Raw genomic sequence first — 13,811 nt, forward strand, 5'->3', positions numbered from 1 at the left:
CCAGGGTGGGAAGGAACTATTTGCATACTGTAGTAAAAAAAAAACGATGGTTGGCTATCTCTCACTCCCATGAGTCTAAGTCATACAATGTTACCCTTACCTGGGAATAAACATACAGAAATTTCATATACATAAATAGACAAAGCAGTATACAATTAACAAGCCAGAAAGAATGGGAATACTCATCTCAGGATCTGTTTTATTAACTATAAATACTCTCTGACATGGGAGTTCTCCAATTCACTGAGTTGCTCAACTATTTCAGCCTGCAGGACCCCATCAGTTGCTTATATTGAAACCACAAATATGTACTCATTCCTGCAATACCGGTGGCATTCCTCTTCCGTTCTTCCTCTATAGCCTTGAACAGAGTCAGTGTGAGGAAGTCAAAAGCAAAATGCTTTTCCCCCACCCCATGATCTTGCTTGCAGATTTCTGATTTCCCACTGAAGGAAAACTAATGGTTTTGATCAGGATTGCTAGGAAGGAAAGGAAACCCTAATTCCCCTTCCTTTTGGTTATATCAGGCAAGGTCATGGAAGGGAAGGTACAGAAGAGGAGGAGGAAGAGATCTGCAATCTGTCCTTCTGGTTAGCTATAAGTCTAATCAGCTGTTTGTTCTTAGATTCCGTTCCTTGCAAATCACACTTTTTGCAGCCAAAGGCCGCATATAGGCTGCTTAGCATGCCAGTGGTATATACACCCAAGCTATTAATAGCTCTAATGCTAACTCTCCACCATACATGGCAGCACAGATGAATTATGAGTAACTGAATTGTGGTTTACTCAATTAGCCTGATTTTCTGGATTTGCAATGACACATTGTACTGTATACTAACCATATGGGTGGCATTTACACAGTCTGATAGGCCTCAGACACAACTTGTCCCCCATTTTTCATGCTGCTTTTTCATCAGTCCCCAGGAAGATTAAGACCACCAGGAAGGCCACTCTTAACGATCCACTTGGGGATGAACAAAGGATCTAGGAGTAAGACATCCCAAAGGCAATCCACACCTCCATGGCACAGTTAACAAGCCATTCAGGTGTAGGGACAATGCAGCTACCCTGGAAGACATATATGGGGTCCCCTTACCAACCTTTGCCCAGACTGAAGAAGCTGCTTGGAGAAGCAGCAAAACATTTCGACCAAAAAGAAAGAAATCCAGTTGCCATGATTCAACCTACAGACATCGAGTGCAATCTTTCAGTCATCACTAGCTTGGGCTTGTGAATCAGTCGTCTCTAGCTTAGAGACTGTTGGGCAGAGTGGAACCTCTGTTATATTTTCAAAGGGAAACCTTTACCTTTACCTAATAAGTCAAAATTGATGATGCCCCTGAATAGCTGTATAAATTATCTGATACAGTCCAATTCTTAAGGTTTTCTCCTGAGGAAAAGTCTTGTTCTGTTGCACTGTTCTGCTGCACTTCCAAATGCTTGATAGTATCTTACTCAGAAGTTGGTCTTATGGAGTTTAATGGTATTTATCTCCTAATAAGTAGTTCTATTGCTTTGTTTGTGATGCAGGTCAGCATAGTTGTACTGTCTCTTGACTTGCACTGAAATGGATTTTTTAAAAAAAATAGAAGACTGTTATAGATTTGAATTATGTAAGTTCAGTTTTTCATTTCTTTCCTAAGTATGCTCATTTAAATTTTAATATAATTGAATAAAAGGCTTGAATATTTATGTCAAGCTAATTTTGCTTAGTACTTGAAAAATGTGTACTTCTGTGATTTTTTCCTTTTCCTTTTTTTTTCCTTTTTGCTTATACAATTAAATAAAATTTAAAAGGAAATAGAAAAATGATTTCATGGGTTTTTTTGTCTGTACAATAATGCTCAAGGCATGAGAACTAAACACAAGAGCTTGAACTATGAGTACAAGAAGGCAAGTGCATTTTAATGGGTATAATGTAGATTATACATTATACCTGGTTTACCTGGTTAGAAAAACTAGGTCTTTATCATTAAGATTGCTAGTTCTGCTGTTGAGATGCAAGCTCCCATAGCTTGCTGCCACTGATAATTTTATAGTTTAGGAGCATTAAAAAGAATTATTGGTGTTGCCCTGCATTAAATACGCTTCTACTGTTTTCCAGAGCAATGTAGTATCAGTGAAATAAATTGCTTTGCTATTTGTTATTTCAATGGTTTATATTTAATTTTGTAATTAAATATAGTTACATAGTTTCTTGTGCTTCATTGGTACTGTGGGCCAGGTCGCACATGCATAATATAAATAGATAATTTGGTTTCTGAAGACTTTCAAATGACTGTTTAAGCTGACTCCACTGAAAAGTATTAGATTTAATTGATAGGTGCAAGAACTTTCTATCATTTTTTAAAATTTATAATAGAAATGTATTCTAAAAATAGGTCTTGAACTGTGCTTAGATATAAGTGCACATTAAATAAAAATACTACTGTACAAGTATCATGGATAGTAGTTCATTTTGCAGGCATTATATGGAAAATTTGAAAACCTTAGAGATATTATCATTTTTCCCCTTGTCCTAAATCCTCTTACTCTTTTGTACAAGAGCCCAAATAGATGGCAGTAAATAGCTGGCTTTGGGTCAAAAAGCTAAGCAAGATCAGACCTACTTCAATGAAAACCCCAGAGCAAGAGGCTGGATTGGGAAATTGAAAAAACATTCCAGAGGAAGTCAACAGCAGATCACTTCTGTACTGTTACCAAGATCACTGCATGGACATGTCCATGAAGTTGCCAGAAGCTGATTTTTTTATACTATTATCTCAATAATAGGCCATTTTAGGTTCCAAGAAATATAGCATGCTTGTTTGGCTTCACAAGCATCCTCGGGCACAGATTAGGTTTAAGAGGTATTATTTTGTTCAAGATTATATAGTGATCGGGATCACACATCTAACTGAGCTATAATGTAGTTTATTTGGTTTTTATTTATGGTTATTCAACAATTCATAAGCATACATTCAGTATGAATTCAACTGACTCCAAAACACTAGCAGTGTTTAAAAACTCACTGTTAGCACTGTTTTAAATGGTTTCTTTGTGCTGCTCCAGTTGTTTCTCCTGCCAGCCCACTGTTGAAACCCTTAACATGCTAAAACTCAGATCACCCGAAAGTGCTTTGAGGCATTAATGGTTTAGCCCAGTGTTTCCCAATATGTCTTCCAGATGCATTAGGATTTCTCCTCCCAGGATTACCAAACTGTGGAAGCTGAACCTCATCACATCTGGAGGACATCAGGTTGGGAAGACAGCTTAAGTCTTCATTGGTAATTGCTGAATTTGGGGAGATAGATGTTTGACATTTGCAAATCTATGTAAAAAAAATCATTACCGTTTCTAAGGTTTTCTTCCCCTTCTGCCAATGCTGAACCTTAGTTGAAATTAATTGTGATACTGGTTTAAACAAAGATTCCCCATCTGCATAATCACTTAATTGCCTCTTCTTACACTGCAAATTGTCTCAGTGTTCCTTTGGGCAATCACCACATGTCCACTGCATTTATATTGTCATACTTATAATTTACCAAGGTTTTTATAAAGAACATATGCAGATTGTGTTGTGCAATAGGAAGTCCTTTAAAGAAATAGCAAGAACTTCAACAAAGCCCTCTAGAAGAATTCTGCATAGTAACAGTCGATTCCCTATTTCTAAAAAATCCGTTTTCTCAGCAAACACTCCCTGGGGTTTTTGCAGTAGACAGGCTACTGTCTGTTGCTTGTTAACTAGACTGCTGCTGCTGCTGCTGCTGCTGTCTCTGCAGCAGTTACAGGTCATCTCTTCATTCTCATTCCTTTCCCTGAAATCCTAATCCTTTAACTTTCTCAGAGAGAGATTTATACAGAAATGGATATAAAAATCCAGCCGGCTTTCATACCTAAGGCAGGGCTAGAACTTTCAGTCTCCTGGTTTCTAGCCTGGAGCCTTAACCAGTAGACCAAACTGGCTCCCTTTAGTCCATTTATTTCAATGTGTGAAAGGGGTTATCAGAGTGGTTGCTTCCCCCTCCTTTTACTGCAAATGCTGGATTCAGGTGAATGTGATTTAAAATAAATGAATACAAATCCATGATAGAGATGAGTTTCACGATGATATATGAAGGCATGAATAAAATGGATCAGTTCAAATTAAATGTACCACAATAAAAAGTTTATCGATCTTCAAATATATATATAGGAAACACAGAAAAACAGTTTACAGTTAAGACAATGGGCTAGGAACCAGGAGACCGTGAATTCTAGTCCCGCCTTAGGCATGAAAGCCGGCTGGATGACCTTGGGCCAGTCACTCTCTCTCAGCCCAACTCACCTCACAGGGTTGTTGTTGTTGTGGGGAAAATAGGAGGAGGAAGGAGTAATAGGTATGTTCCCCGCCTTGAGTTATTTATAAAAATAATAACGGCAGGATAGAAAATACATACATACATACATGTATACATATTTTCCTACAAGAGAATTCTCAAACGCTAAAGAAAAAAAACAGAATAAGCATCAGAAAAAATAGGGAAAAGTACAGAAAGGGCAAAGTGAACTTCTAAATTATAAGTTTGACCAATATTATATTAGTGACAGAGAAAGTATTGATTTCTTGATTTTACTTAACTGGAAACAAATGATCAGATTATGAAAGTGTAAAACATGTCTTTTTATTCCACAGCAATTCAGGAAGGAGTTGGGGCAAGTTTTTTTAATAGGATGCTTGGCTCCCCTTTCCCTCTTTTATACCTCCTCTGAGTGAACATTGTCCTTTTTCTGATATTCCTTGATCAGTATCACTGTTGCACAGTGATGCAAGCAACACCCCCAAATAATGCTGTTTTCTCATCTAGCAAGCTTCAACATTTAAACATTGCACAAAGCATAATATAATTGGTTTGGTTTGGGCTTAGCACACTGCATGCACATTGATGTTGCAGCTTGCAAACTAAAGTTCAGTGTGCTGTGTGGACTAAGGTGGATTATTCAGTAAACTGTGGTTCAACAAACTATGGCTTAGCATAGCATTTGGACCAGGCAGGCCAATGAGTGACTTGAAATCAATGTCTCTTAGCATAATTTTCTTTTTCTACTTGGCCATACTAAAAAGATACCTTGTTTTGAAATTGCTGTCTGTTAACCAAAATCGCTTTAGCTGTGGTCAAGCAGGAAAACTGGGATTATACATCATGCTGAGCCTTGATTAGCTAAGTCATTATTTGTTAAACCAGCCACATTTGGCTTGGCTAATACAACACATTAAGCCATAAACAATGGCATACCATTCAGTTGCTCTGGTGATCTTCTCTTATTCTGCTTACTGCTTGCAATGTTCTCCTTCTGAAACAAGTCTTAACTTGACTTGCCAATGTTACATTGCTTGATAAAGTAAAAATAAAATGTCCTTAGACTCAGCATTTCCTCCTTATGAATTCATGAACACATCTACATAGATTTCTTTACAAAATATGGAAGAAGCTTGTCATTGCTTTGTAAGATGATTTTCAGCTTTCCGGTTTAGCCTATAGACCTGTGACTTCCTGCTGCTCTGCCATCCAAGGACTAACCAGGTCCACCCCGCTCAGCCTTTTCCAGAACAAGCAAGGTCTTTATATTTCTTGATAGTAAAGTGAAATAGATAAATAGGCTTTAAGGTGCATGATCTCCAAACCTAGGTTTCATAAACACTATTTATTCACTTAACCAGAACAGTTGTTTTGAATAGTCCAATGTAAGTTCTTGTATGTAGGGCTACAATGTGCTTTTCTTATCAGTTACAAAGAATGGGACGCGGTGGCGCTGAGGGTTAAACCACTGAGCTGCCGATCGGAAGGTCGGCAGTTCGAAACCGCACGGCGGGGTGAGCTCCCGTTGCTCGTCCCAGCTCCTGCTCACCTAGCAGTTCGAAAACATGCAAATGTGAGTAGATCAATAGGTACCGCTTCGGCGGGAAGGTAACGGCGTTCCGTGTCGTCATGCTGGCCACATGACCCGGAAGTGTCCTATGGACAACGCCGGCTCTAAGGCTTAGAAATGGAGATGAGCACCGCCCCCTAGAGTCGGACACGACTGGACTTTACGTCAAGGGAAGCCTTTACCTTTACCTTACAAAGACAAGAAGAGTTTTAGAAGAGTCGTGATATAATTTTACAATAAGATTAAAATACCCTGAAGTTGAACTTGATTTCTGGGAATTGCACAGGGACAACCAGTTTTCTTGGCAATGTTAAAGTAAGTGGTTTGCCATTGTCTTCTGATTTTTATTTTTTTTTTAAGTTTTCCATTCTGGCCCCATGTCCTCCAATATCCTGGTAGTCTCTCATCCAGATACAAATACCATATTCATCTGTTCCTTTCTTACCTAAATTCACCTGACGTTTGGAGGGAGGGAAGAAAGCTCTCTGGCTACTTAGAGATAAAAACTTATTTCCCATCTCACAACCTTCTAAAATGACCCTAGCCCACCCAGAGCTACGGACTATTTCTAAACATTCTACATCTTAACATACCCATTGTACTTCACACGTGGTTCTTAAGCCAAAGTAACCGGCTTAGTGCAACAGACAAAGCCAAATGGCTTTGTGTGATATGCGTGACTCCAGCAAGAGTGTTCACTTTGGATGCTGATTTAAATCTGTCTCAAAGGTGCTCATTTTATTTTCCTAATTGCGTCAAGTTCCCTGAGCATTTTCTCCCTTTTTCTCTCACTTTTAGGATTCAGAGAAGAGGAGTTCATTCAGTGCTGGAAAGGAGTCGCTACTGGTAAACTGAATGCATCTCTTTTCCAATGATCATTTTTGGCTCATAAGAGAAAACTTATTTTAGAAGATAACAGAAAACGTCAATAAGATGCCCAGTGAGGGAGTTCAAAGTAACTGTGGGCCAGAAGGCCAAATTTCTGGGGAGAGCAAGTGCAGGATGCAGAGCCCTCCTTGTAACACCTCACACAGGGCTATGGCTACGGCTGTGACCTTCGAGGGAGAAGCCGGCACTGAAAAAAGGAAAAAGAGGAGGAAAGAGTCCAGGCCAGAATCAATAATTGTTTATCGTTCAGGGACCGAAAACAAGGTGGAAGAAGAACAGGCAGAGGAGGACGGGGGTGAGAGAAGTTCCGAGGAAGGCTCCAAATTTTTGGGACACACTCTAGGAGATGGTAAATGCCCTGGAATAAATGGTTTAATGTTTGTTATGCATGTTTTATTTCCTCCTACAGATGTGAGTTAGGGAAGGAAATGACACCTTTTCTCTCAGTTTTCAAGTGTTGTGAAAGTGTACACACGTGTTAAGCCATGGTTATTTGTAGCCAATGTTTGAACAAACTTCAGTGCTTGAATTCATACATCGCTAAGCCATCATCCATGGTTTGCAAGCCACTACACTGTGTTCGCACATCATGCTTAGCCAAAACTGGTTACAGACTGTTGTGCAAAGTCAGCTATAGATTCTTTGGTCCCCAAAACTTTCTGTTTCCTTAAAAACTGAGAAAAACATGGCACATAGTTTTGAGTCTGCATTTTCCATTCAGAATCTATTGAAAAATATTCCTTTCCAATTATGTAAAATGGCCTCAGTATCACTTGGGCTGTATTCTTTGGCTTGGCCCAGTGTTTGCATTATCTTCCCAAAGGGGGTCTTTTGCTCTCTGTCTGCCCCAGTAGGTAGATGAGACCAAGTCATCAACTCCACAGGAAGGCTAAAACTACTATTATTGAGATAGGCTAGAATAACAGAATCTTATGAGTCTGATTATATTGTACACCCTCCTGCTACTTATAGTTCAGTGAGTTAGGGAGGTATCTGTCTAAGGTGCTTCCAAATATTAACTGTCTTTTGTGCACTTAAAATATTTTTCATCCCTCATCGTCCTAGCAACGGATCTTGCATATCTCCATCAAAGTCAAATTCTTCGCTCTTTGTATTGTCTGAAAACATTAAGGTCCAGTTTAGAGTAACAAGAGGGAAACCTAAGCCAAGAAGTTTGCAATCCAATCATTTGTAGACCCCCTTTACTTTAGCTTCTGCATCCTCATGCTGATTAAGACTGAACTATGACATTTTTGGTTTGTGGTTTGTTTTAATAATACTGCTTTTATGCAAATATTATTTTATTTTAGTGGTACAATTTATCAAACCACCTGAAACCAGCTGGATTCTAGTGGGCTTACAAAAATTAAGTGTTAAAAACAAGATACAAATCGAAAATTGATTTATGAAGCTGACAATTATAAAATTAAGAAATGATGTCACAATCTGTCAATTACCAAAGGCCTTCTTGAAGAGCCAAATTTTCACCAGCTTTTGGGAGTCCATGCGGGTGGGGCTATATGGGCTTCAGGGGACAAGCTGTTCCAGAGGAGAGGGGCTGCTACAGAGAACATTTGCTGTCCTGGTAGGTGGGGACCCTCACAGGTCCTCTGTAGTTGTCCAAGTAGGATGGGCAGAAACTATCCAAGTTTGTTCTTGGATTATACTCTAGAGTGTGATTCAGGGTTCTTGATTTAGACAACACCAAACAAATTTATTTATTTATTATTAAACAAATTTATGTAGCTGCTCAACTCACACATGGTGACTCCAGACAGCTTACAAAATTAAAATCCATAAAACCAAAAAAACCAAAACACCCAATAAGCTCCCACCCCCCATGGCAACAAACAAATCATAGAAGGGCCTTCCTGGGGTTGTTCAGCCACTCCTGTTGCTAAGAGAAGACAAGGGTATCTTTGAGCATCACTGTTGATGGATGCTGCTCAATCATGAGAAATCAGAATGCCAAAAATTCTGGCTTATTATGGGCAAACTAACTCAATGGACTTGCCTCCGACTAAACACGTCTAACAGAGGAAGTAGGCACTCTACCATTGAAGAGTAATGTCCTCCCTCAGTGAAGTAGAGGCATGAGGTCTTTGCCTGGCTCTAGGTGGCCATCATAGAATGAAGCCTTAGAATGAGAAGCAGAATACTCCAACGAATTGGTTGAACTGCCAAGCCATGTTACTCTGTGTTCTGGCTTCTTCGTGCATGCACTTAAGTTCCACTGGTGTGTGTTCGGATTTTTTTTAGTCCAGTTTTGTATATTTGGCAGTGCCTTAGATTAAAAATTTATTCTATATCTGAAGCGTAAGTTAATTTTCTTACAGTCTCCTAATTAAAAGGAGTTGAAAATGCAGTCCTATTTTTTAAAAGACCATCTAAAAAACTATAACTGTTGAGGGACTAAACTAAGATAAATTCATTATTCTGGACAAAATATTTTCTTCCTGCTAATCAGTCTCTTCCATCACTATTTAGATTGATTCTGTCTGCTCTTCCTCCCAATTTTTTTCTTTTACCATTTTTTAAGCCAACTTTCCTCAATCTGGTGACCTCTAACTGTGATGGACAACAGCTCTATCGTACACAGCATCATGACCATCATATCAAACTAGCGTAGTGACATGTTATGGTTAGTGGCTTGATCTGTGTCCCTGGATCAACTTTCCAGGTATGAATGTGACTGCAGTTATTGTAGTAAGCCTCAGTTTACCCCATGCCAAGGAAGGATTTTTGAATCCAAATTATCATAACAGGTTAGCCTGGGCAACAACCTTTTGCAACCTGATGTGAACCAGTTACTTTGAGACTGCAGTGCCCCAAATTCCCAGCCTGCAGGCTCATATTTTAGTTGAGTTCAAACATAATCCTAAACCGGGATTTTTTATCCATGGTCTGTTGAACTACCCAGAGTGGCTTGCCTCACATAGATTGCTAAGCTGTGCCAGGCAGGTTGACACATCATGTTATGGAAGAAAAACATAACCTGGAGAATGCCAGATTAGAGAAAGCTGAATAAAAAGCTACAGAATTTCTTGCAAAACAGTGAATCTCTGCTTTGCCTTTTGTCTTGTACTGATTTAGATCTTCTGTGTTCCCAGGTTCATGGACTATGCCTTTAGATAGCAGGTATGTTACTTTAACTGGAACCATCACAAGAGGAAAGAAGAAAGGGCAGATGGTAGACATCCATGTTACACTCACCGACAAAGAGCTGCAAGAACTGGCTCGGTCAAAGGAGCTTCCAAAAACAGAAATGCCTGAAGGAAAAAAGACTTGTGAAGTTGGGATGGATAAAGGCCCCCATGTCATTCTCTGGACCCTTGCCTGCCTCCCTATTATCTTCATTATGTCCTTTGTCGTTTCCTTTTACTATGGGACCATTACTTGGTACAATGTCTTCTTGGTGTACAATGAAGAGAGAACCTTTTGGCACAAGATCACCTTCTGCCCATTTCTAATTATCTTCTATCCTATCATCATCATGGTGGTTTCTTTCTCTTTGGGCATTTATACGGCAATAACCCAAGTCTCCTGGGCCTTTGGAGATTGGTGGCATGCGGTGAGGGACATGGAAAAAGGATTTTGTGGCTGGCTCTGCAGCAAGATGGGCCTGGAGGATTGTTCTCCATATAGCATTGTTGAGTTGCTAGATTCAGACAATGTCTCAGGTAGTCTGTCAGCCAAAGGCTCAGCACAGGGTGAAGAGGTCTCAGCTGTCTGAGTCTTTGCATTAAGAGACTGCCTGTTTTGAACATACATATTTTTTTGAAGCATGTTACAAAAACCTGATGCCAACTCAAGTATCCAGAAACAAGACCACACATGGGATAGTCATTTCTGCATAGTATGTCAACATGAAATATTTGTTTCCATTTCTGTGGAAAACGATCTTTTCGTAGAAAGCTGGCATGACCTGGAGGGTTCTAGCCCGGCTACACTCTATGACTTGCTAATATTTAACATGATGCGGTTTTATACCACTTCAGGTAGCAAAGAAGAGATGCATGTTTGATGCCTGGAAAATCTCCCTGCACATTTAAAGATGAAGAATAATTGAAAAGGCTGGGTTGAAGCCTTTTTTCTGACCACCTTGTTCCCTGGGTGCAAGGATTTTTAAGAGATCGCATATTTAATTCTACGCTCCTACCTAGAGTGAAATGGTTTCATCTAGCAACCCATTTACTACTAGATTCAGCAGTCTATATGAACCAAGGGATCATGAAATACCAGTATGCTGGAGAAAAAGCTCCAGTTCCTTGTCAGAATGAATATGGTTAGTTGGCTTATGAGATTAGCTAGGCTGATCAGTTTCTGTTGGATAGTATTGAATCACATTGTGCAAGATACTTGAGTTGGGCTGCAAAAATTTGGATAACAGTAAAGGTTTACAGGAAAATATGTTTCTTTGCTGCCGTCTAGTGGCTTTCTGATTTTTTGTAGCCCAGATCTTACTGAGGTTGCTTCTGTGGGAGGAAAGGAGTACAAAGGGAAAATAGGTCCCAAAGTTTGGTGATTTTTCAAAATCTTCCACTGTGGATATTCTCGTCCATCTTTCAAATGATGGCTGACGGATGCTGATGGCTGAAATGCATTTAACTGAGAGTGATTCCCATCAGGTACAAGAATCCATAGTTTGACTCAGAAATCAGAATCACAAATATAATTTTCACAAAAGAAGCTGGGAACCTGAATGCTGTAACATATGCAAACATGTGTGGAATCTACTCCCCATTTTATCCAGCCTCTTCCAATTTCAATTGCCAACTGAATTTTAAGGCAATGTACTGTTAGGGGGTGTCAGCTGTCACATCTGATGTAATATGTGGGCCAAAAGTCAAGGTGAATTTAAATTAAAGCAATAATTAATTAAAGTAAAATACCTAGATGAAATCAATGCAATGTACTTGAGATGACACAATGTCCAGAGCTGGAATCCCCAGCATATGAAGTCTCCAAAGGCAGACTTCTGATGCTCATCAAGCTTTCTGCCCATGGGTAGTCATTCTGATGCTCACCAAACTTTTTGTCCACCTGATTTTTTAAAAATGATTTGATTTTTAAAAAATGAGAAGTTGGCTACAAAATGAAGTGTCAGCTTGCTGTATTATCATTTCTAAGAGCCCCGTGAGTTCCAAATAAGGCCCACATGTTTACTTAGCGAAAACAGTGGGCAGCTGTAGTCCACTGCTTAATGTAAAAGTACACCTACCTATCCAAAACAAAAGTAATAGGGAACCACCCACAGGGGCAGAGATAGAAAGTGGTAGGTAGAATTCTGGTAAATCAGTGTTTTGTAACTGATTTATCCCCCATGGCATTTGTGTGTGGAAAAGCCATTTTCCCAGCAAACGTTTTGTGAGAGGGCCTACCTCTTTTCAAAACCTAAATGTACCTACCAGCCCCCCCCAAAATTAGCAGTCATGGGATATATCGTGAGTACATGCCTTATTGACTGCCCCAATTACATAATATGTGGACCTGATACCAGAAATTATACAATACATGTAACCATTTCTGTGGAGCAAATACCATAGAATTTGGGTCTAGTTATGCAGCGTTTACATATATTATACACTTCCTTCTAGCGTATGTATTATTGGGCCATCTTACTTCAGAATAGATCTGTTGTCTCCTGTGAAGTAAAGAAGGCTGTGCCCAACTGGTGGTGCTATTGTATTATCCTTTTTAATGTCTCTCTAAACTGTCGAGCCTTTCTCTCATAACAAATTTTTAGTCACTTACTACTACAAAGTGTTTGCAAGTTTGACTAACTATTAAAAGCCATGCTATGATTGAAAAAGCACAATATTCTTTCCTTCCTCTGCTCACACTTTGGGTGTCTACTGATGTAGCATTATTGGAGAAACATCCTGTTTAAAAATAAATTTGCCACATTCTGTTCAGACAAACTATTTTCTCAGGAACAATTTTTGGCAAGTTTGAAAAAAAAAACTTATCTGTTCATAGCACTGACTGGCTGATGCCAAAGTTGTTACCACTCCATTCTTTCCATGATTGGAATAGTTTGGCATTTTTAATAAACGAAATGCCTATAACACAATGCTGGTGAGTAGACTTTTGAAAACAAACATAATGTGCTAGTAATTTTTTTAAAGTAAAAAACCTTGCTGCAAACATGGAAGGTGTAATACTAACGACTGAATAAGCATTAGATCCATTGGTATTCATTACCATCATTTACAGGAGGCTTTCCTTGCCTATGCCTTTCAATTAAGTTGGCTGAAAGTTTTTGCTATGGCAGCTGTTTTAAATGTTACATCTGTAGCACTCATTATTTTGCTGGAATACCCCCAAGAAGCTTAATACCTGAATATTTGTAGTGGGTGATTTAAAGATGTATTTCATAATTTTGCTTTGGGGGGGCAGGTCTCTTTGTTATTGAACAGTGGCCCCAAAGTGTACCATTCCCCCTTGCTTCATTTATATTAAACTGCTTTAGATGTTTGCATCTACGCTCTTTCTGTAACTTCTTCCTGCTACATTTTCCTTCAGATTTACTTATTCCTCTGTCTCCCCATACTTCTTTAAATAGTCTGCGACTAGAACAAAGTCTTCCAAAACTTTGGATTTAATTCTGCATTTATTACATTTTCAAGGGCTTCAGTGGTATTAAAAATGAAGGTTAAGTAACAACATGATGAACTGGAAGAAACCACACTTCTTTGTGGCTACTTCAGAACCAGAAGCATCTGTTGCTTTTTATATGAAGAATGTTGAAGTAAAAAGGTCCTTCAGTTCTGCCTATCTAGCCTTCCAACTTTGTTTCCTCATCCTTCCCAGTTTGGAAGTGTTGTGAAGGGGGAGGGACCCTCTCCTCCCTTTTAAAAAAAAAATTAACACTCAGGAAAATAAATTAAGATTCAGGAAGGATAATTCCCAATCCATTTCCAGAGAACTATGTTACTTCTGAGAAATTTAACCATATATTTAATTAGCTTGTGCTGGATTTTCTGGACTCCATGCTAATTTACAATAAATTTTAGACTTGGAGAAAACAGATT

At 39.0% G+C, this 13,811-nt stretch overlaps 1 protein-coding gene across 1 annotated transcript; it reads left to right on the forward strand.

Annotated features, from left to right (window-relative positions):
* Positions 1 to 6,706: 6,706 nt before the first annotated feature.
* On the forward strand, positions 6,707 to 11,610 carry TMEM169 (transmembrane protein 169). Its single transcript, XM_063292497.1, has 2 exons — positions 6,707 to 7,126; positions 9,888 to 11,610. Exons 1-2 carry the CDS (start codon positions 6,823 to 6,825, stop codon positions 10,508 to 10,510), a joined length of 927 nt encoding a protein of 308 aa, XP_063148567.1. The 5' UTR covers positions 6,707 to 6,822; the 3' UTR covers positions 10,511 to 11,610.
* Positions 11,611 to 13,811: the final 2,201 nt, after the last annotated feature.

Source organism: Candoia aspera, chromosome 1 (genome assembly GCF_035149785.1).
Source record: "Candoia aspera isolate rCanAsp1 chromosome 1, rCanAsp1.hap2, whole genome shotgun sequence".
NCBI lineage: Eukaryota > Metazoa > Chordata > Lepidosauria > Squamata > Boidae > Candoia > Candoia aspera.